Source organism: Anomaloglossus baeobatrachus, chromosome 1 (genome assembly GCF_048569485.1).
Source record: "Anomaloglossus baeobatrachus isolate aAnoBae1 chromosome 1, aAnoBae1.hap1, whole genome shotgun sequence".
Classification (NCBI taxonomy): Eukaryota; Metazoa; Chordata; class Amphibia; order Anura; family Aromobatidae; genus Anomaloglossus; species Anomaloglossus baeobatrachus.
The window spans coordinates 861,232,951-861,257,492 of NC_134353.1; the positions used below are offsets into that span (position 1 = coordinate 861,232,951).

At 46.4% G+C, this 24,542-nt stretch overlaps 2 protein-coding genes across 3 annotated transcripts in view; one reads left to right on the forward strand and one right to left on the reverse strand.

The window, feature by feature from the left end:
• CENPH (centromere protein H) overlaps positions 1–19,494 on the reverse strand; it is a 59,055-nt gene extending 39,561 nt beyond the window's left edge. Inside the window, exons 1-4 of the mRNA XM_075325862.1 lie at positions 19,201–19,494; positions 16,490–16,545; positions 3,275–3,335; positions 1,069–1,140 (exon numbers count right to left, since the gene is read on the reverse strand). Of these exons, the coding sequence (XP_075181977.1) occupies positions 1,069–1,140; positions 3,275–3,335; positions 16,490–16,545; positions 19,201–19,358 (347 nt within the window). The 5' untranslated portion in view covers positions 19,359–19,494. The remainder of the gene's footprint in view (positions 1–1,068; positions 1,141–3,274; positions 3,336–16,489; positions 16,546–19,200) is intronic.
• LOC142254680 (uncharacterized) overlaps positions 19,480–24,542 on the forward strand; it is a 59,751-nt gene continuing 54,688 nt past the window's right edge. For both annotated transcript variants that reach the window (XR_012727302.1, XM_075325875.1), the window contains exons 1-2: positions 19,480–19,589; positions 22,073–22,175. Coding sequence is in view for 1 of the 2 variants with exons in the window: in XM_075325875.1 (XP_075181990.1) it covers positions 22,169–22,175 (7 nt within the window). In the remaining variant the exon portion in view is untranslated. The remainder of the gene's footprint in view (positions 19,590–22,072; positions 22,176–24,542) is intronic.

Below are 24,542 nucleotides of genomic sequence, written 5' to 3' on the forward strand. Positions count from 1 at the left end.
ACAAAGGTTTATCTGGCTTTGGTTACAATCTTCCATTAAATTGACACTCACTGCTTAAAGGGAACCTGTCTCCACTTTTTCGGCCTATAAGCTGCGGCCACCACCACCGGGCTCTTATATACAGAATTCTAACATGCTGTATATAAGAGCCCAGGTCGGGGGTATAACATGAAAACACTTTATAATACTTACCTAACGGTCGCGTCGTAGGCCTTATGGGTGTCTCCGCTGTCCGGTGCCAGCATCGCCTCTTTTGGCCATCTTTGTTCTCCTTCTTCTCTAGCCGCGGTGCATGACGGGTCCGACATTATACACACTCGCCGGCGTTCAGGTCCTCTACAGGTGCACTTTGATCTGCTCTGAGCAGGGCAGATGAAAGTATTGTAGTGCGCCTGCACAGGACCGGCGAGTGTGTATGATGTAGCCGCGTCATGCACACAGCCTTCAGAAAGAGGACGAAGCAGGCCGAAAGAGGAGGCGCCGGCACCGGGCAACAGAGACGCCCATATGGCCCACAGCGCGACCGTTAGGTAAGCACTATAAAATGTTTTTTATGTTATACCCCCGGCCTGGGCTCTTATATACAGCATGTTAGAATGCTGTATATAAGAGCCTGGTGGTGGTGGCCGCAGCTTATAGGGCAAAAAAGTTGTGAGAGGTTCCCTTTAAGAAACAATGGCAGATCTGTAGGATATCCCAACACTTTGTGGTTGCTGATGATTAGACTTCTGGGATTCCCACTGCTTTTGAAGTGTAAACCCTTTAAAGTGAATGGACTGGATGCATCTCCCTCCACATTGAGGTGGCCAAGAGTTCCACTGAGCAGGTAAAACTTAAAAGATGATGGTCCCCCCGGCACACCAGCGCTGTGTCCCTTCATTTTAAAAATCAGTGGTGGTCGGGTCACCAGTGAGCAATAGTGATGGAATGTCCCAGCAATATACCATCTCTAATGAGGTAGGAAATGGCCACCTTGGGTAGAACTTCTTATTATTTACCCTAGGTGGTAACCTGACTTCACTCCAGATCAGAATGCAAAGATAGACGGAGCTATGAGAGGACACTTGCCTTCGGAGTAACAGTGATCTGTTATGGTGAGTAACCCTCAGGTCATCAATATCAGTTTTCAAGCTTTCAATCCTGTAAAAAAAAAATTAAAAATTAACACAGGTCAGTTAATATGATTGAACCTGAACTTTGCCATGGGTATTTGTTATTCTGAAACCTTCATGTCAGTCAATGAAACAAAGGCGGAAAATACTTTATTCTGTAAAACTAATATTGTTCTTCATTCTGGCGCGGTCAATACAATTGTGGCCGATCAGAACTTCCTAAAGAAGGGAATGTGTAGTACAAAATAATGTCAGTTCTCAACATTTAAGTATGAATTCAAGTTTTACAAAGGAACCTATATGGCGCCCATGTGCTGTAGTAAAAGGGGTAGGATGGCCATTTGATATACCTAATCTATGTTTACCATGAGATTATGTAAATTACCTGTTGAGAAAGGAAGAGGATGTTAACTCTAGCGCCACCTAATGGAAGAAGCAATCCTCCAAGTTAATAGTGCCCCTTTAACAAGCCTTGCCATATGACTTAGCATAAAAGCCAAACCTTCTCAATTTGCAGACATGGTGTTTCGGGGTATTTCTCCTCGTCAGTGCAAAGCATGAGATCTGATTTGGCTGTATGAGAGACTTCTAAATGGGATCTAAGGGGTAATGTTTCTCCTTGTAGATAGTGGCATGCCTGGTTTGTCTGTGTGAGGAGGCTTATAAATCATGCAATACTCATCTGGGAAATGAAATATGCAAACTGCCTCTTCAGAAATGTCGAAGACTCTACTCAGCTCGATATTGACTTTTAGGATTGCTACTTCCAATAAGTAGCACTAGAGTTCAAGTCCTTTCATTCTCTGAAGAGGCAATTTGCATATTTCCCACAAGAGCACTGCAAGGCTTATAAGCCTCCGCACACAGGCAAGCCAGGCATGTCACACTACACAAGGAAAAATGTTATCCTTTAGATACCCTGAAAATGAGACAGTTTTGTCTGTTCACCAAAAGAGAACAGATGAGTATCAAAATTATCCTCCTAGCAGTCACAAAAGTGAAAAGCTGGGAGAACGATCAAAAAAGCCCAAAACCTTGAAATGTAAATGAAAATATAGGACAGTAAGCTAAACATATCAAAGGTGGGGGGAGGGTTAAGTGGCACTACTCACACATCAGAGGTGAGCTATAGAGATGGTTTTACGACCCCACACACCTACTGGTACCGTGCCATATACCCCCATCCTGCTCATATACCCCCACCCTGCTTATATACCCCCACCCTGCTCATATACCCCCACCCTGCTCATATACCCCCACCCTGCTCATATACCCCCACCCTGCTGTATACCCCATCCTTGTGTATGGCCTGCATCCTGTGGCACACAACAAAATAAACGTTCATACTCGCCTTTCCTCGCTCCATGCAGCATCACTCCTCTTCCAGTCTGTGCCAGCAGCAGCGCCGCTGACCTGTGTGGAGCCGGCCACAATCCCTGCAGCATCGTTCGTTCTCCTGTCTGTGGACACGTGTGCACAGCGATGACGTCATCGCTGTGCGCACCGCTAGTCACCACACACAGCCGCGGCTGGCATACAGGAGGATGAGCGATGCTGAAGGGGTCGTGGCCAGTGAGTATACTTATTCACTGGACCCCACGCTGATGATGCGTGGGGGGCAGTGAATACAGCCGCACATGATCACTCCAGGCTGTAGTTGCCAGGGGTGATCATGTGGGCCGGCTGTTTAGTATGCGCGCATCCCCCGCCCACCTGTCAATGCCAGCTTTAGCGCTGAGAGATGATGGGCGTGCATATGAAATGAGCGGGCCCACGTGGTCACAGCAGGTGCTGCCACAGCCTGCTCGTGCCACTGATGACCCGCGCCACTGCAGCACCCACATTACCCACAGCCATGCCCTACATTCAGACTATAAGACGCACCCCCCACTTTCCCCCAATATTTGGGGGCATAAAAGTGCGAAAGTGCGTCTTATAGTCTGAAAAATACGGTACTCGCTGACAGTGCATGCATGAGGTCAATGGCGCCAATCACCTCCGATGTTGAAGTGCTTACATTGTAAACTTGGAAATGCTAGAAATGTAAGAACTAATACAATTAATAGTCCTTTGTGCTTGCAGTGCCCTTCTACAGATGTATGTTTGTATATTCACGGCTGGTCTGTCCTGTAAGAACACACATTTCTGCAGGGAAAACTTACGTCTGAGTCAGATATTCTGTGGTAAAGATTTCTGGGGGGAAATCATCTGTTGAAATGTCCTCTGAAAAGAAAAAAAAAGAATCAGAAATAAAGTAGCCTTACCATGCAACTACTAAAAACCCCCAAAACCAGTCACCTAGAATAACTGGGATCTTGGAGGCCAAACATCCAAGACAAAAGCTGCGGGGGCAGATCTTTATTTTTTTACCATGCCCATTTGAGCAATTCAAGTAAAGTGTCTTTAACTTTACATTGCAAGCATTTCAGTAGTTATATATTTCTTTGCTATTTTTCCTATACTAAAGTTTTAGTACCTGTCACCAACACAGTTGGGCACAATCTAAGGCCTCCTTCACACATCCGTATTTCTGGTACATGTGACACAGACACATGTAGACCCATTAAAAGCAATAGGTCTGCGTACACCTCCGTGTTTTCACTTCGGACGCGTGTCCGTGTGGTGCACACAGCAACATGTCCGGTTTTTTTTTGTTTTTTTTTTACGGTAGCACTGTTATCACATGGACTGCACACTGATGTGATCCATGTGACATGTACCAGAGAAAACACGTGTGTTTGAAATAAAATGAGTTTCTATACTCACCTGTTTCCAGTGCTGCTGACTTCAGCGCTGCTGTCACTTGCTTCCGGGCCCGCTCATTATGCTCATGAATATTACAAAAACCGGAGAACAGAGAGTAAATGGTGCAAAATTCATTATTAGTACAAAACTGACACCAAGGGTTAAAAACAGACATAAGGTAACAGGTGGCCATGCAAAGGGATAATATATCAGTATGGGTCACAGCACATAAAGGTACTAGTATAGCACGTGGGAATAAGTAAGGAGTACACAAAACAACCTCTTATCTATATAAGGTCAGACAATACCATTAGAAAGGGAGCTCCTACAAAAAACCACGTTAAAGTGCTAGTGTGCCAGATCTAAGTGCCATGTGCGGACCAAAAATAAGGTGACTAATGCATGATCAAGAATTAACCTGCAGAGAATCCCCCCATCATCCTACCTACGTACGTTTCGCAGGCTGTGGAGGCAATACACAACCAGGCTTCTTCAGGGAAGGAGAGGGGTGCAGAGCCTCCTCAGCTCTCCAGTATTTATACTAGTAATGCGGGCACTTCCGCATACCTAATCCCTCCACGTGACCAGTCACCGCGTCTGACAACGTCGTAGTTGAATATGGAATACAATAATGGGTTAACAATATATTAAAGCGTTATATGTAACTTTGTAAGTGCATCAAAAACAGTATACGAGTTCAACGCTGTAGTGTTTCTTTTTCCAAAAGCGGATTCCAAGGACAGGATCACTCAAAGGGATATGTACCTTGCCGAGGCACTTTAAGGCACTTACAATGTTACATATAACGCTTTAATATATTGTTATCCCATTATTGTATTCCATATTTCACTCCAACGCTTTATATACTATGTATGTGTCCCAGGACGCACGCCGCGTTTGCCCCGTCTGGTTGCCGGCATGCTCGCCGTCGCTATGGTGCCCGCGGATGCGTGTGTGCGGTCACCTGACACCGAGCTCTGCCCACACTATGACGTTGGCAGACGCGGTGACGGGTCACGTGGAGGGATTAAGTATGCGGAAGTGCCCGCATTACTAGTATAAATATTGGAAAGCTGATGAGGCTCTGCACCCCTCTCCTTCCCTGAAGAAGCCTGGTTGTGTATTGCCTCCACAGCCTGCGAAACGTACGTAGGTAGGATGATGGGGGGATTCTCTGCAGGTTAATTCTTGATCATGCATTAGTCACCTTATTTTTGGTCCGCACATGGCACTTAGATTTGGCACACTAGCACTTTAACGTGGTTTTTTGTAGGAGCTCCCTCTCTAATGGTATTGTCTGACCTTATATAGATAAGAGGTTGTTTTGTGTACTCCTTACTTATTCCCACGTGCTATACTAGTACCTTTATGTGCTGTGACCCATACTGATATATTATCCCTTTGCATGGCCACCTGTTACCTTATGTCTGTTTTTAACCCTTTGTGTAACTTTTGTACTAATAAATGAATTTTGCACCATTTACTCTCTGTTCTCCAGTTTTTGTAGTATTGTTAGAGTTGGTAGTAATGGTTGCAGCTACACTATTTACCTGCCCATTACTTTAAATATGGTTGTCCATTGGAGGTTTCTGTATTTGCTCATGAATATTCACTGCACCGAGGACCCAGAAACAGCAGCGCCGGGGGACAGGCGAGTAAAAGGTTCCTGCTATCCATGAGCCATCACGGATAGCACACGGAGAACACACGTGTGCCAAAATCACGGCACAAGGATGGCCATACGCACCTTCAACATGGTCCGTGCAAAACGTCAGTGTTTTGCACGGACATGTGAAGGAGGCCTAATAGATATCAAGCCATAGCAGAAGTAGAGTTGATGTAAATCTATTTCTGGGGCCCGCAGAGCAATATGTACTGGTCTGGATGCTTGCACCATCCACAGCCGCTGCAGATGATGCTAGTACAGCTCCCATCTCCGTGCCATCCATTGAGCTTTTACTTCATTTGCAAAAAAAGGGGGTATCCCCTTCCTACAGACATGAATGCTTTTTTTTTTTTTTTTTTTTTTTACATAAAACTACTAACAAAAAAAAAAAAAAAAAAGCAATTCTGGTAGTAAGGCCCTGTGCACACGCTGCAGTTTTTGCCGCGGTTTTCCTGCATGAATTGCTGCAGAAAATGTTCATAACCTTTCTGCAGTCATTCCCCAGCAAATCCTATGGGAAAAAAAAAAATATGTGTGCACACTGCGTTTTTTCCCCCTACAGGTTTTACTGCAGAGTTTCTGTAGCAAAAAGAATGAGCACGTCACTTCTTTTCTGCAGGTACCTACCTGCGTTTTTTGCCATAGATAATGGTAAAAAACCGCAGGGACCAACTCGCAGAAAAAAAACACGGAAAACCGCAGCAAAAACGTGGGTGCGGTTTTACCGCGGCTTTTGCCGCGGGTGCGGTATTCTGCCAGAGGGTGCGGATTTTTCTTAAGAAAAGTCCATAGCCTTAGATCTTTTATTTTTCGTTATAAAATTTACCATATGGGTTTTAATTTAATATATTTTGAAAGATCAATCTTTTAGACCTCATTCATGCATCAGTATTTTTTTATCAATATTTCATCAGTTTTTGCCAAAACCAGGAGCGTCTCCAAAGCACAGAACAGGAGTCAATCTTCAATTATAGTTTTTCTCTGTAAGTTCCATTCTGGCATTGGGAAACACTGATGAAACAATACTGCCATATCAATGAAGCCTTACAAAAGTGGCAATACCCAGATAGGCTGTGTCATGAAAATATAATAAGCAGATATGTTTTCATGGTCTCTGGATCAGGGATGATTTCCCCTCCCCTCCTTCCAGAGCCCTACCAAATTAACAGCCAGGAAACTATTTCCTTGTCAGGAGATTTAACAGGTACCTTTCAATTATCTTACAACACCCCTCCCCAGCTCTTCAAAGACCCCCTGCGTAGCCAGAGACCCTCCAACTACAATCTGTATACACAGGGGCGGAGTACCAGTTTCCTGCAGGAATATAGCTTTGCTGATCAAAAGGCTAGGGCAGCCGTATTGTCTCCATTGGGGGAAGTATTAATATTGCGAGATACATATGTCCCCCAGATATGGCGGGCATACCGCTGATCTCGAAATTCCATAACGCACATCTCACATATGTAAGCTTAATCGTAGGACATACGGAAGAGCCACAAATTAATATCTGTACCCCAGAACATACCAGATCCCCCTTGTGTGGTATCCACCTTCTGCCAAAATCATAATATAAAAAAAATGAAGGTAATATCGTCCACGTGGGATGCCCCCACACGGAGATATGAGGACCATGAGGATTCCATAATTTTGGAAGAGGGAAAAAAAACCCTCCCTTACATGATGTCAGCAGAGGTCGGGGGCTGCGGGTGAGACAGAGGTTAATAAAAGCCAGTGTCTTAGTACACACTGTGTCAATGCCAGAGGATATGCATGCTGTGTATAGAATTGTCCAGTTCCAAGGGGCTGCCTCTCCCCCTATATCTGAGCCATAATCTGTGACCAGGTGTAGTAATTTCATTTTTTTCCTTTTTATTTTATGTAACTGCATACTGTATTTGTATTGTTCCCTTTTGTAAATTCTTGTATATTTTTATAAAAACTACCTTCTATTTTGGATTAAATATATAAAAATGTAATAGTTTCTTTCCTCATGTTCTATATTTTTGAATCCACAACCCGAAGGGCCTTATGCTATCTGTAACGGGTGTCCGAACTTCCTGTACTAAGTTTCGGTGGTGGCAGCAGAATTATTGTTGCGTAGAATTATTGGGGTGCTAGCATTAAGGGTACCGAGGTATATATATATATATATATATATATATATTTATTTCATTAGCGGGAATCAGTGATGTATACATTTACCCTTGCTGTGAGACCGCCAATATTTGGCATTGTTAGCTCAGCAGCCTCATTTACTTATTGTCCGGCAGTTCCGAAATTGACCTGACACTAAGGTGGCGCTAGAGAGTAGTCGTGTTCTTGGCAAATCTGTGAACAGCTGCGGGATATCTGAGTGACTCCCCCGGTGGTTCGTGACAAATTGGTGGCAGCGGTGGGATATAGAGCATTAATGATCTGGTTTGAGCAATCATCCCTTTCACTAAAAACTTGCAAAAGTTTTGAGGATCGAACTCAGTGTTTAAATATACCTGGAACAATACTGTACGTGTAGCAGTTACCCCCTCCCCTCTCTTGTTTTTCTATCCTATCTTTTATTTGGCAAGTGACTGCTAGAATGGCCGCTGCTTATAAGAAGCATGAGAAAGCTGTGCTGATCCAAATGTGTGGGGAGCGAGGCCTCAATGGGTCCAACAAGACCAAAGAGATGCTAATCTGTGCCTTGGTGAAGGATGATCTCAAAGACCAGCACGATGTGGCCCAAGAGAATGGGACCAGTGAAGCACCTTGCCATGGCATGACCTTGCCATGGACCTAGCTCCAGGACGGTCCGCAGAACTGTCTGATTCCGAGGGGTCTGGCAGCAACGCCAGCCCCCGGAGTAGAAGGGACTCTTACTTGCTGATGATTCTGCAGCAACTGGGAGAATGTGACTCTCAAGCGCGGCTACAGTTTGTGCTACAAGAACGCCAAGCAGAGCGCGAGTTTGCTGAGCGCCAGGCTCAGGCTGAAAGAGCTGTGCAAGAACCTGAAAGAGCTGAGGGTCAGGCCCATAGAGACCATGAATTGAAGGTCCTCCAAGCCCAGCAGCAGACACCTTCCCCACTGAACGGTGAATCCAATAATGCCAGCAGCTTCAAACTCCGGCCTGAGCACTTTCCTGTTATAGAAAAGGACGGGGACTTGGACACTTTTCTGAGGGGGTTTGAAAAGACTTGCAGTCAGTACCAGTTGCCCAGTGGGCCCGATACCTAACACCAGGGCTGCGAGGCAAGGCCTTGGAAGTGTTTGCTGCACTTCCTCCAGCAATAGATAGAGACTATGAGGCCATAAAGCATGCCCTAATACAGAAATACCAGCTGACTCCAGAGGTGTACCGCAAAAAATTCCGGACCCTCCAGCGTGGACCTCATGACAGCTACAGTGATGTGGTGGATGGGCTTCGAACCACCTCTGATCAGTGGGTCCAAGGACTGTCCATTACAACCTTTGAGGAGCTAAAGGACCTAATGGTGAAGGACCAACTCCTACATCTTTGTCCTGTGGAGGTTCTACAGTTTGTTATGGACCGAGAGCCAAAGGAGGCCGCGAAAGCAGTCCAGATTGCCGACACGTATGAGGCCAACCGTGCATCAGAGGTGCGAAAGCCTTCCACCGCCAGCGGCAAAGGCGGTAAGATGACCACAACCACCCCTGCCAGCCGACCTCCTGGAAGTTCTGCCCCATCTTCTAGCACCCGGCCTACATCTGATACACGCTGGTGCTTCACCTGTGACCAACCAGTACATATTGGCTTTGCCTGTCCCGAGAGGCAAAGGAGGAGCCCCACACCTGAGGCCCGAGGGCCTAGTGCCAATGTCCTGTTTGTGGTTGAGACGGGTGGTCGAACCCGTGAGAACTGGCAGCCCGTTACCGTGGGCGACACCATCACTGAGGGCCTCAAGGACACTGGTGCAGAACGAACTCTCATCCGCCCTGAATTCGTGTTGCCTGGTGAACTTATCCCGGGGAAGACCCTGACTGTCACTGGGATTGGGGGTGTTCGTCAATCTCTCCCAATGGCCCGAGTTTCTCTGGACTGGGGTGCTGGGAAGGGATGGAAAGATATGGGGGTGTCCCGAGACCTTCCAGCAAATGTTTTATTGGGGACCGATTTGGGGTGGTTGGTGGCACAATACGTCCCTGACAATCTTCCCCAATCTGATAAGTCATGTGATACAAATGTTGTTGATAAGTCATGTGATGCAAGCACCGTTGATAAGTTATGTGATGTAAGCCCTGTTAAGTCATGTGACCCGAATATTGATGATCAGAAGGTGATTATTAATGTTGTGCATGAAAATAAGGTGGATGATTGTGCAGGGAACTTCAACCACGTCACTCTGCGGGGTGATGCTGCTGAGGATTTCCCCAAGGTAGTGAGTGTCCATGCTAAGGTAGATGGAGGCAGGCATGGGGACCATGGGGAATGTGGTCACATGCAGCTTGTCAGTGTCACGACGGACTGTGACATGGCCAGTGGTAGCTGCCCCATAAATAGCATTGACCCTGAGGTATCACAGAGGGATGCGTCTCATGGTACAGAACTCAGCCATGTCACACTGCGGGGTGATGTGGCTGACGATCCCCTCACAGCTGTAAGAATCGTTGCAAAGGGAGATGGAGACAGGCACGGTAGCCATGAGGAAGGAGGCTGTGTGCAGCTTGTCAATGTCACGATGGGCTGTGACATGGCCGGTGGTAGCTGTTACATGATTAGCCCTGATTCTGTGGTACGATATGATGAGAGGAAAATGTTTTCCACGGGTGGACAGGGTGATGGGACAGTCGTATCCATGACCTGCCCGGACGATGGGAAAGTTGTGTTAGCTGCCTGTCAGGGTGATGGAAAAGCAGACCCCATAACCTGTCACGGTAGTGCAAAAGTGTCTCTCACAGCCGGTCGGGATGATGGGAAAGCTGTGCCCATCACTGGTATGGAGGGTGAAAGGGTGGTGCTCACTACCTGTCAGGGGGAGGGGCAGACAGCCCTCCTAACCTGCCAGGGAGATAGGAAAATTGTGCTCCCTACTTGTCAATGTGATGGGGAAGCAGAACCCATAACATGCCAAGGTAGTGAGGATGGTTTTTCCCCAGCTGGCCAGGATGATGGGAAAGTTGTACCCATCGCCTGTCCAGATGATGGGAAAGTTGGATCCACTGTGTCAGAGGGATGGGACAAACGTACCCATCCCCTGTCAGCAGGGCGGGAAAGAATCTCCCACCACCTGTAAAGATGAGGCACCCGTGTTGCCCACAGCTTGGCAGAGTGATCGGAAAGTTGTATCCCAAACCTGTCAGGGTGACAGGAAAGTGTGGTCCTCAGCCAGTCAGGCTGATATGAAGGTGTCTTTATCCCCCGGGGAGACAGCCTATGTATCTGCTGTCACCCTCCAACTGGGTACTCAGAATGCACTGCCTTCTGAGACATCAGCCTGCAACGGGCTAAAGGAACCAATCGCTGACCCAGGACTGGTCCAAGAGGGCTCCTGTAGAGTTGGGGCCTTATCAACACTTCTGGCTACCCTTAGCCAGGGGGTGTGGACTGCCCTGCCAGCAGAGGCCGATCTTGAACTATCGAGTGACCCCACGGAGACTCCTGTCTCCGAGATCAAAACTGAAAGGGTACCGTGGGATCCAGGTAGGTTGGGCCTGGACCTCAGTGCTGCATTCAGCCAGGGCAACTCCCGGAACCCAGAGCACACCCTGTTGGGCCTAAACCAAGCAGGAGACTGCAGAGCTGTGCCTGGAGGAGTACAGAGAGGTCCTGCCTCCATAGCGCAGTCAAGAAGGGGGAGGTGTCATGAAAATATAATAAGCAGATATGTTTTCATGGTCTCTGGATCAGGGGTGATCCCCCCCCCCTCCCTCGAGAGCCCCACCAAATTAACAGCCAGGAAACTATTTCCTTGTCAGGAGATTTAACAGGTACCTTTCAATCATCTTACAACACCCCTCCCCAGCTCTTCAAAGACCCCCTGCGTAGCCAGAGACGCTCCGACTACAATCTGTATACACAGGGGCGGAGTACCAGTTTCCTGCAGGAATATAGCTTTGCTGATCAAAAGGCTAGGGCAGCCGTATTGTCTCCGTTGGGGAAGTATTAATATTGCGAGATACATATGTCCCCCAGATATGGCGGGCATACCGCTGATCTCGAAATTCCATAACGCACATCTCACATATGTAAGCTTAATCGTAGGACATACGGAAGAGCCACAAATTAATATCTGTACCCCAGAACATACCAGATCCCCCTTGTGTGGTATCCACCTTCTGCTAAAATCATAATATAAAAAAATGAATGTAATATCGTCCACGTGGGATGCCCCCACACGGAGATATTAGGACCATGAGGATTCCATAATTTTGGAAGAGGGGAAAACCCCCTCCCTTACATGATGTCAGCAGAGGTGGGGGCTGTGGGTGAGACAGAGGTTAATAAAAGCCAGTGTCTTCGTACACACTGTGTCAATGCCAGAGGATATGCATGCTGTGCATAGGATTGTCCAGTTCCAAGGGGCTGCCTCTCCCCCTATATCTGAGCCATAATCTGTGACCAGGTGTAGTAATCTTTCATTTTTTTCCTTTTTATTTTATGTAACTGCATACTGTATTTGTATTGTTCCCTTTTGTAAATTCTTGTATATTTTTATAAACACTGCCTTCTATTTTGGATTAAATATATAAAATGTAATAGTTTCTTTCCTCATGCGCTATATTTATGAATCCACAACCCAAAGGGCCTTATGCTATCTGTAACGGGTGTCTGAACTTCCTGTACTAAGTTTCGGTGGTGGCAGCAGAATTATTGTTGTGTAGAATTATTGGAGTGCTATCATTAAGGGTACCGAGGTATATATATATATATATATATATATATATATATATATATATTTCATTCGCGGGAATCGGTGATATATACATTTACCCTTGCTGTGAGACCTCCAATATTTGGCATTATTAGCTCAGCAGCCTCATTTACTTATTGTTCGGCAGTTCCAAAATTGACCTGACACTAAGGGGGCGCTAGAGTAGTCGTGTTCTTGGCAAATCCGTGAATAGCTGCGGGATATCTGAGTGACTCCCCCGGCTGTTCATGACAGGCTGGGGTTTTTTTTATTTATTTATTTATTTATTAACGGGGTGAAAAGAGATTCGATTTTGTTTTTTTGTCTTGTTGGGAGACTTGAACCTGTGATTGTTTGTTCTATATACTCTAATACAGAAGTCCCCAACCTTTAGCTCAGGAGCCACATGTGGCTCGCAGGGCCGTGATGTGCGGCTCACGAGTGTCTGCCAGCTTAAGGCCTAAGCATCAGGTTTCACAAACCGATATGAAAGGCAGGTCTCCAGATGAAGACTTTTGCAAGCAGCGCCACACAGAAGATCAAATCTGAATGGGGGGTATAGTGGGAACCCCTGGTTCTTGGTATACTGCCTTGGTATGATTTCTGCTGAAAAGGTTTGACTGCGAGTATACTACAGGTAGGAATTGGGCTTTGGGTGAGAGGTGGGCTGGGAGCTGGATGTGGCTCGAGACCCTCTGTCAGAGCTGAATGGGTCTCAAGGTCAGAAAAGTTGGAGACCATTGCTCTAATTCTCTGTTACTATGATATTCTGATTTGAAGACCATTGGCACCCTCTGATGATCTCGGCACTTGTATGGTTCAGCAGCACCGATTTGAGCAAGCTGACTGCTGCTGCTAAAAAGGCAGATCCTGACTGTGTGACAGTGTCTGATGGTTATTATGCAGGCTCACCTCTGAGCCCACTCTATACAAGGGGACCATATGTAGGACATACAGTACTAACTTAGGAAAGGATTAAATGGATTTTATGGAAAATAAAGCTTGGAGCCTTAACATACGTATGGTTGTCCTGACTTAAGTATTGGTCTGTACATTTGCTAGGTTTACACCTGAATGTTCATTACCTGCGGTGAAGTCCACCGTACTCCTGACATCAGCGCTCTTCACCGAGTTCCATGTCCGCCGTGATATCACCTCAAGTCTCGCGAGCGGCCAGAGGCTGTGACTAGCGGTCACGTCACGGGCCGCCCGCGACAGTTGAGGTGAGATCGCAGCGGTCATTGAACTCAGTGATGAGCACTGACGTCACAAGCTCAGCGGAGTTCATCACCGCAGGTAATGTACCTAGCTAACCTCATGACGTCAGCCCTCGCCATGCCATGCCCTGCAGTGACCTGGCCTGACCGATTGATGTTACCTCAGGTCACTGCACTGCTCCACCAGCCAATGGGGAACATTCTGTTCTTTATTGACTGGGACAGTGAGTATGGATCGTCATGGGACCCCCTTATTGGATTACGCCAGACCCGTTTTTTCTTTTCAATAAATTGGTGAGAGAGGGAATGTGGGGAGTGTTTTTTCAAATAAAAATGTCTTTGTTGTCTATTTTTTCTTTTATTACTGACTGGGTTAGTGATGTCTGGTATCTGATAGACACTGTGACATCACTAATGCCAGGTGACATTACACATGTAGTATCAACCCCATATATTACCCCATTTGCCACCACACGAGGGCAACTGGATGAGCTGGGGCGAAGCGTCAGGATTGCCGCATCTAATAGATGCACCACTACCGGGGCGGCTGGGGAGAATCCAATAACCATGGACCGCCTCCTTCTGGGAATACCAGACCACAGCTGTCCCCTTTACCTTGGCTGGTGAGCCAATTTGAAGGAGGACCCGTTTTTTATTTTAAATGATTTATTTTATTTAATTTAAAATAACAGTGTGGGGTGCCCTCTGTTTTATATTACCAGCTAAGGTGAAGCTGCCAGGTGTGGTCTGCTTCACCTTAGATTACAAAAAATAGGGAGAACCCCACGTCTGTTTTTTAAATTATTTTTTTTTGGCTAAATACAAGGCTAAACACTCTTTAGTGCCATATGAAAGGCACTAAAGGATGGAGGCTACAAAATGCTGGGGAGTGGGACATTATATATGTCTTCCTTATCTATCTATCATCTATCTTTTGACTGTATGTAACCCTCCTTCCGTTTATTTTGTGGTCCGCTAAAAAAAAAAAAAGCCCCAAAAAACCCGTAAGGCACACGGATGGGACACGGACCGTATACGGAACGGATGTCACATGGATGCATCTGTGGAAAAACAGGACCGTTTTTGCAGACCGCAAAAACGGGATGGTTGTGTGAACGTAGCCTTAATGGGGCAGAAGACCATTAATCCCACTGTGACGTATATATACAATGGGGTCATTCCATGTCGTGGACCAATTTTTTTGGTAGCAGTCATGGAAAGTCGCCCTGTGATGGGATTGGAGGGACATCAAAGAGGTTGGCAGCTCGTGCCAGTCTTCAACGCCCAACTGAAAACCAAATACTGACCCCGGTGGATTTATTCAACTTTTGCAATGAGCAACTGCATGGAATCAAGTTTTTTTTTTGTTCCAAAAGAAAAAATTGACGAAATACGGGTAGTTCAAGAGGAAAGGTTCAAAGATGGACATACAATTGCTGGAACAAGAGAAAATCACCAGTTTGTGCCAATTCATGACAAAAAGATTCTCATTTCAAGGGTGTCAAATGACCCATCATCTTTCGTTGCCCATATAGATAGATCGGTCAGATCAGAAATGCCTTTTGTGCCAATTGAAAACCTCCAGCCAGAGCAATACATTGCCTGCATTTACAATAGGAACTGGTGGATTGGAAATATTTCTGAAATTTCAGTCGACGACCATGATGCAGTAATAAATTTTATGCATCCTCATGGACCAGCTAGCTTCTTTCACTGGCCTGTGAGAAATGATACATGCTGGATTCCCGAGCAGTCAATAATTGCAATAATTTCAGCACCAGCTGCAACAGCAATGGGCCGACAATACAGCTTCTCTGAACCCATTATGTTGCAAATTGAGCAACAATTCCAGACCACTTAGACTGAACATTATGGCTTGGGAACCAACAAAAGATACCCAATATTAGGCTTGGGATCCTAGGCAAAGACACCCACCCCTCAGGCTTTGGAACCTGCGATAAAGAGACCGCCCGCGGCTGGCCTTGCACGGCTATCGGCCATGGCTCCTAGGCGATGGGGCTGCCAATTCTCGAAAGACAGCATTATTACAATTCTTAATAGGATTATAATACCAATCCTTAGTGAATTGGTTGTGGTATAACCACCATGGACCAACGCAAGGGTTTGAATAGTGAAGTTACCATTCATTGCGTAATAATAAATAACACCATGTTCAGTAGCATTTTTCTTTTCTTAAACTGAGAGACTCCAAAAAAAACCCAATGATCCTTGTAGAGAAAAATGTGCTCTTTCTAATGATATCAGAATTAATATATTTTAGGGGTACCCTTTTTGAGAAATTTTACCTAAAAATAGGTAAAATTCGTTTTTTTAAGGTTTGTTATATGTGGGTGTGAATATTTCCACAAATACATATGCTTTGACCGTGATATTGCAACAATGCAAAGTCATGTAGATGTTTGGTGTACAGGGCAAAGCACCAGTTACTATTGGTTTTTGGTCTTGAGTTATATATGGGCAAAGTTAGGCATAAATTTTATGCGACACGTTTTACAAGCTACTTTGACACAAAATTGCGGCCGAAATATTGTTTTGTCATAGCCGGTAATAATTTTATCGTGTTTAGCAGCAAAAGTTGAGCTAGTATGCCAAATTTCAGCATCATAGCCAGTATAGAACTCTAATGGCTATGTGCCAAAGTTTGCAAAATCCTCTTAGCTGAAGCCTCAGGCTTGGTGGACCCTCCAGTGAAAGGTCAACCGTGCCCAATGTATTTGATATCTGGCCCTAAAAATTTACAGAACCTCTTTTCAAAACATCCTTATAAATTTTCAGCAAAATCGGAGAAGGTTGAGTGGGGACGATTTTTAAAACTGGTCCACTTGATGTGGAATGACCCAATGGTGTGATGTAGCGGAGACCGCACACATAAGACAATACCTGCTCTAATCCGGTTTTCCAGCTCAAACTTTTGCTGCTTGAGGTTTTCCAGTTTTCTAGAAGGAAAAAAAAAAACAAAACACACAAAGTAACTGATACAGTATTATCTTGTGTTTTTTAGGAGTGGTCTCATGATAAACCCTGTTAGAAGCCAGTCCAGTGGGATCACAGATGGTCACAGGTCCAGCTCTATAACGGATGTGTGCCAGCATGTAGTGGCTGCTGGAGAGAAAACGTGGCCACGGCATATGTGGAGGGACAGTGCGTTACAGCGGATACTTCGAGGCATTCTTCAGAAATAGAAATACACAGATAATTTCTCTACTAAACACAGGTTGTGTAAGTTATTGCAGCCTAGTTCTACTCACATCAAAGGCAGCAATACTAGAGAATCCATGGCATTTTTCTTTAAGTCATGTTTGCTCAGTCCTGGAAAACTCCTTTAAATAATCTTAATTTTAAAGTTCATTTTAAGCCGTAGATCTTGGAATAATAAAAATTTCCACAATTGGAAGTGTTTAAACTAAATTTCCTGTGCTGAGGTAATCTTATATATGTGCCCCTGTTATGTGCTGTGTAATGGCCGTGTCTGACCGTACAGGGACATGGTCTGATCATACCACATCTCCTGTGTTGGGTAGGAAGCAAAAAAGTATGAAGACATTACAACATGGGATCCTAGAGGATTCTTTTTGTGAGGTAAAACATGTTCCTGCCTGTTTTTAAGCAATGTTTTACCTCAAAAAAAGAATAATTTGCAATCCCATATTGTCCTGTCTGTATCCTCTCCTTTGCATCCTCCCCTCCTAGGAGATGTGGTAAGAGCAGACCATATCCCTGTACGGTCAGACAGCCATTACACAGTACACAGCAGGGGCACATATATAAGATTATCTCAGCACAGGAGATGTGGTATGATCAGACCATATCCCTGTACAGTCAGACACAACCATTACACAGTAAATAGCAGGGGCACATATATAAGATTATCTCAGCACAGGAACATTTATCTAAATCACATACAATTGTGGAAATTATTATTATTCCAAGATCTATTGATTAAAATTAACTTTGTTCATGGGAAAACCCCTTTACAACCTTGGATGTAGTTACGTCCTAGGTAGTGTCCCTTATATTGATGCAGACTCACATGCCAAGTCCACATCTTTCCCTGCACAAGTCTGTTTCAGAAGGAGGACAAAGATGGCCGAAAGAAGAGGCCCCGGAGAATGGAGACGCCCATATGGCCCAACTCCACCGCACGACCGTTTAGGTGAGTATTATAAATTAATTTTTATGTTCTCACAGCGGCCTGGACTCTTATATACCTCATGTTAGAATGTTGTATACAAGAGCCCATTGGTGGTGGCCGCAGCTTATAGTCACCACATCTGGTGACAGGTTCCCTTTAACACAGTTCCGAAACTCGTACTGACCTGGAGAATGATATACGAAGGTCAGCTTTACCATATAATGAACATGGTAACTAACCCCCTCAAAACAATTGTGGAATTGCACTTTTTCTTGCAATTTCACAGCACTTGGAATTTACTTCTCGTTTTATAGTACGCTATACGGTAAAATTGATGGTTTCATTTAAAAGTACAACTCGTTCCACAAAAAACACGCCCCTCATATGGTTATGGGAAAAATAAAAAAATGTTAAGGCTCTTCGGAGAAAGGGAGGAATAAATTAAAAATCGCTCCCAGGCGTCCAGCCCCACTCCCCGGCGGCTCCCAGGCGTCCGGCCCCACTCCCCGGCGGCTCCCAGGCGTCCGGCCCCACTCCCCGGCGGCTCCCAGGCGTCCGGCCCCACTCCCCGGCGGCTCCCAGGCGTCCGGCCCCACTCCCCGGCGGCTCCCAGGCGTCCGGCCCCACTCCCCGGCGGCTCCCAGGCGTCCGGCCCCACTCCCCGGCGGCTCCCAGGCGTCCGGCCCCACTCCCCGGCGGCTCCCAGGCGTCCGGCCCCACTCCCCGGCGGCTCCCAGGCGTCCGGCCCCACTTCCCGGCGGCTCCCACGCCTCCGGCCCCACTCCCCGGCGGCTCCCAGGCGTCCGGCCCCACTCCCCGGCGGCTCCCAGGCGTCCGGCCCCACTCCCCGGCGGCTCCCAGGCGTCCGGCCCCACTCCCCGGCGGCTCCCAGGCGTCCGGCCCCAGTTCCCGGCGGCTCCCAGGCGTCCGGCCCCACTCCCCGGCGGCTCCCACGCCTCAGCCCTCCTCCCCGGCGGCTCCCACGCCTCAGCCCTCCTCCCCGGCGGCTTCCAGGCATCAGCTGACGCTGTGTGCGGCTCTGTGCAGGGGTACTTCAGGCAGACACAGACACTGCCGATAAGTGGGGGCGCCCCATTGGCGCATACTGGTGCCTGATCCTGGAGATAGTATAACTTGAGCACCCTTTTAATGGCATCACATGACAGAACACATGGTCAGCGGATGCGGTTTACTCCTTGTTGTGTCCGGTGTTCTCAGCGCCTGTGGTGTGAGCACACAGCGGTCCGGCCACAGCCGCCTCACCACCCTCACACTGCTGCATATGTTCATTCTGGTTGATGTTTTTGCCCTTTTGTCGGGAGATTCCCATTGGACTGACAGACGCACGGTGTGCACACGGACCTGCAGCTTTCTGCCTTCTCCCGCCCCAGGAGCAGCCCTGGCGGGGCAGCTGGGACCTGTAGTTCTCTGCAGCCGCTATCGGGCTCCGCACACTTACTTCAGCAGGTGCAGTGTGCTGGCTGCGGGCTCTGGCTGCCGGTCTGTGCGCCCCATTAGCGCCACTCTCCCGAGCTCCAAACTCTGCGCCTCCAGTGACACTAAAGCGCCGACAGCCATGTCCGCCGGCTCCCCCTGAACAGCCTGTGCCGGCTCCATGCCGCTGCCGCCGCTCGAATCTGGTGCAGGAGAAGGAAACACGTCTATCCGGGGAGATTCAAAACATCCCGCCGAGCGCGACAGTACGGACAGTGCCGGCTGCCGGGGAGGAGCCGAGCGCGAGGAGAGCGGTGACGTCACGTGTGTCTCCGGTCACGTGGGGCGTTTGTTATGATTCCTGGCAAAGAAGGCGGGAGACAACGGAGCACGTGGAGGGCTCGCCCCCTAGCGGTGAGAACCAGGGTGGGGGACTCGGAGTAGGGTTACATCTAGAATGGAGTTGATTTTTTGTGATCCTCATTTTAGCAACTCCATTCTAGACGGCTCCCTAGTGAAGTGACTAGATTAGAGTTGATTTTTTGAGGCCCTCACTGTAGACACTTTTTTTGAGTCCCTCATTTTAGCAACTCTACAGAGTTGATCTTTTGAGGATCTCTCCCTTTAAAAATCAACTCCAATCCAGACAGCTCCTCATGGAAACCACTAGAATGGAGTTGATTTTTTTAGGTCCTCATATATACATACACACACACACACATATATGCAGTACAGTATGTATATATATACACACACACACACATATATGCAGTACAGTATATACATATATATACACACACACACACACACACACACACACACATACATATATATACCCACACACTTATATAACACACACATATATATATATATATATATATATATATATATATATATATATATATATACACATATATACTAGAAGGTGGCCTGATTCTAACGCATCGGGTATTCTAGAATTTACGTATTGTGTAGTTAATGTATGATTTTTGTTTTATATATATATATATATATATATATATATATATATATATAGATGTTGTGTGTAGTTACCAAGTGTTTGTGTAGGGGCTGTAAATGTTCTGGGTGGTGTCTGGGTGTGGGGGTGTGTGAGAGCAGTGCTTGTGTGTTGCGTTGTGTGTGTTGCGTTGTTTGTGAAACTCTGTGTGTCTGCAGCGTTCTGTGTGTGTGGTGCTGTGTGTGTTGCGCAGTTTGTGTGGGTGTGGAGTGTGTGTGTGTGTTTTGGGGGAGGTATGTTTTGTGCACTGTGTGTGTTGCGCGGTATGTGCGTATATGTATGCCGCGGTGTTTGTGTGTTGGGTGTTGTGTGTGTGCGGCGTTGTCTGTGTGTGTGTGGGTGTCTGTGTAGGGTGGTGTTTGTGGTTCCCAGTGTGTGTGTGGTGTGTTGTGCGTGTGGCGGTGTGTGTGTGTTTTGGGGGATGTGTGCACCCCCATCGTGCTCCATCCCCCATGCTGCGCACCCCCCATCGTGCTCCTTCCCCCATGCTGCGCATCCCCATCGTGCTCCATCCCCCATGCTGCGCACCCCCCATCCTGCTCCATCCCCCATGCTGTGCACCCCTCATCATGCTCCATCCCCTAGCTGTACTACCCGGCTTCGCCCGGGTTAATAACTGCTGTTAACAAAATAGAATGTATTAACATTCCCGGGATAGAATGTATAAATAGAATGTATTAACGCCCGGGATAGTAACTGTCTCTCTGTTTCTCTCCCATTCTCTGTCTGCTTCCCCCTCTGTATATATCTCTCTGTCTCTCTCTCTATCTCTTTGTCTGTCTGTCTCTTTCCCTGTCTGTCTCTATCTCTGTCTCTTTCTCCATCTGTCTCAATCTCTTTCCCTGTCTGTGTGTCTGTCTTTCTCTGTCACTTTTCCTGTCTGCCTCTTTCCCTGTCTGTCTCTTTCTCTTTCTCTGTCTCTTTCCCTCTCTTTCCTTGTCTGTCTCTTTCCCTCTCTTTCCCTGTCTGTCTCTTTCCATCTCTTTCCCTGTCTGTCTGTTTCCCTGTGTCTGTCTGTCTGTCTCTTTACCTGTCTGTGTCTGTCTCTTAACCTGTCTCTCTCTTTTCCTGTCTGTCTCTTTCCCTGTCAGAAAACAAGAATGACAGCGTCCACTTGAGTGAAAAATCTTCCTTCTTTTTATTCCATCAGAGTGCAAAAACCAGTGCAACGTTCCCTGTCTGTCTCTTTCCGTCTGTCTCTTTCCCTCTCTTTCCCTGTCTGTCTCTTTCCCTCTTTACCTCTGTCTCTTTCCCTGTGTCTGTCTCTTTGTCTGTCTTTGTCTGTCTCTTACCCTGTCTGTGTCTGTCTCTTAACCTGTCTCTCTCTTTTCTTCTCTTTCCCTGTCAGTCTGTCTCTTTGTCTGTGTCTGTCTCTTTTTGTCCGTCTCTTACCCTGTCTATGTCTGCTTCTTATCCTGTCTGTGTCTGCCTCTTTCCCTGTCTGTGTCTGTCTCTTTCCCTGGCTGCATTGTGACACGCCAACATTCCATATAATGGCGTGGCTGCGCATTCTTCTGAAGTTCTGGCTGCACTGTGGCTCCCAGCTCCATTCGCTTTAATTTAGGCAGGTTTTTTGGTGAATAACTGTAAAGAGCGGGGTTAAAATTTCCCCTCAAAACATAGCCTATGACACTCTTGGGAACACGTTGTACACAATGAAGAGCAGGAAAAACTTTACGCGTTTCGGACAGGCTAATAATTTAAAACCAAAAAGTGTCCTTAGTCATGAGCTTATGACTAAGGAGACTTTTTGGTTTTAAATTATTAGCCTGTCTGAAACGCGTAAAGTTTTTCCTGCTCTTCATTGTGTACAACGTGTTCCCAGACCATGTTTTAACCGGATTCTAATAAAAAGTTTTTTTATATATTTTTATATCAGTGCTGAGCCCACTTTTTTCTATTCACTCTTTGCCACACATACCGGTATGGACTGACCGGCAGGACTCGTGCACTCTGGAGGAAAGCATGGACTTTGATGGCAGGTGAGCTGGATTTTCTTCCCTTTGTTGCACCCCTATTAATGTTAACCTTTTTTCTTTATAACAATTTGGGTTTTTGCAACAGCTTTTTTCAGTTTCATATATCTAATAACTGATGGACTGAGTAATATTTCTGGATTGAAATGAGGTTTAATGTACTGACAGAAAATGTGCAATCCGCATTTAAACAAAATTTGACTGGTGCAAAAGTATGGGCACCCTTATCAATTTCTTGATTTGAACACTCCTAACTACTTTTTACTGACTTACTAAAGCACTAAATTGGTTTTGCAACCTCATTGAGCTTTGAACTTCATAGGCAGGTGTATCCAATCATGAGAAAAGGTATTTAAGGTGGCCACTTGCAAGTTATTCTCCTATTTGAATCTCCTATGAAGAGTGGCATCATGGGCTCCTCAAAACAACTCTCAAATGATCTGAAAACAAAGATTATTCAACATAGTTGTTCAGGGGAAGGATACAAAAAGTTGTCTCAGAGATTTAAACTGTCAGTTTCCACTGTGAGGAACATAGTAAGGAAATGGAAGAACACAGGTACAGTTCTTGTTAAGGCTGCTTTCACACTACGTTTTTGTAACATGCGTCCTGAACGTTTTTTTAACGCAAAAACAGATCCAGTGCAAATGCGTTTTCATTTCAATGCATTTGCAATGGACTCGCATCAACATGCGTTCACATGCGTTTGCGTGCGTTATAGTGAGGATCCAGCGACTTGCAGTATTTTAACATTTTTCAAAAACGCTACTTGTAGCGTTTTTGAGCTGCGTCCAAATACTGCAAATTGTTGGATCCTGACTAAACAGCATGCAAATGCATGTGAACGCTGGCATGCTGATAGACAGGATCCTACTTGCTCTACTGACCATGCCCAGAAACCAGCCTCGGGTGATCAGTCCCTCTCTCTCCCTCCCTCTCTGTCTCTCTCCCTCTCTGTCTCTCCCCCCTCCCTCTCTGTCTCTGTGCAGGGTATGGCGATGGCAGGGGCTTGCACGCCCGGATGGACCAGGGGATTTTTGGTTACTCACAGTTAAATAAATCACACGAGTCTTTTGGTAAACCAAGGTGCTGGTGGCCGGCCACCGCGGCCGGTTGTACTCTGGTCCCCCACCCGAGCTGATGGTCGCTGTCTTCTCCTCTGCACTAGTTGTGGTTGTGTTTTTAGACTTCCCGCTATGGAACACGGAAGTCCACTCCTGGCTTTCTGTGTGCCTGAGGAGCCGTGCCCGTCTGACGCTGACCCGTGGGATCTACAGGCCCTGGCGGTGGCACTATCCCTCTCGGTGGGTGGTTGTCTACTTTTCGGGACTTAGTTTGGGACAGGACCTATAATCCTGCCCTCAATCGGTTAATTAGCTAGGCCATTGGTCCCAGTCCTGGCTTCAGGGTCCGAGTACCCTCTCTGTGCACCTTCGAAGGTACACTCCGAAATGCGCATCGGGCGCATTACCACCGCAGCGATATTTGTCTAGGTAATGTTTATTCGTTGCTGGCTTATCCTGACTAACAGCGGCTTTTTGTATTTGTGCTACTTCCAAACAGTTCTATATGGAAGCGGTCTATTTATGGTACATTGGTACCCTATGTGTTGCACTCTGATTGTCTTATCCCTTTGGGCGGGTATGTGGGGACAGGTGCCTCTGTCGGTTTTTTTTGATCGCATTAATTTGCTGGAGCACTTATTGGATTTAGTCTATCCTTTCAGTGGGAATTTTTTTGACGGTTTTCAGTCTCCACTGTTATGTATCTATGTACCTATTAATGTGTTCGTTTTGCGATTGTGCTGATCTTTGTTACCGACATAGGCACATGTCATAGTACACTGTATGAAAAATTCCCTTGCCCAAGGGGGAATGGATCACCTATGATGTGCAGTCTATGGGTAGGTTTATAGTGATATCACATGTGCCGTTAAATATCCGTGTCTGTGGCCATTCCTTACACAGTTTTGAATATTTCAGTGGCTTCCTTATTTTTGGTATGCCGGCAGTTTTATACTGTGCTCTAGATATTCTACCTCTCTGGGCCTTCAACTCTGTGAATAGTAATGCATGTGTAATTTTTTATATTGATAATTAATGGGCTACTGGACAATTGATGGGATATTGACCGAATTCAAGGGCCATTTTTTGCACTGTTTATCTGGATTCTGCCAGCTACTCTGCATGTACATCTAAATATGCTCTTTACCCCTCGACTGCGGTGATGTAATCCGTTTTGCCTTTCCCTTTTCATCTCTCTGCACTAATTAATAAAAAGCATTTTTTGAACCACACGATCGCCTACTTTTCTTCTGTGTGATATCTAGCCAGGTAGTCCAGGGGCCCCTACCCCTGACTCCGCTGTGAGACT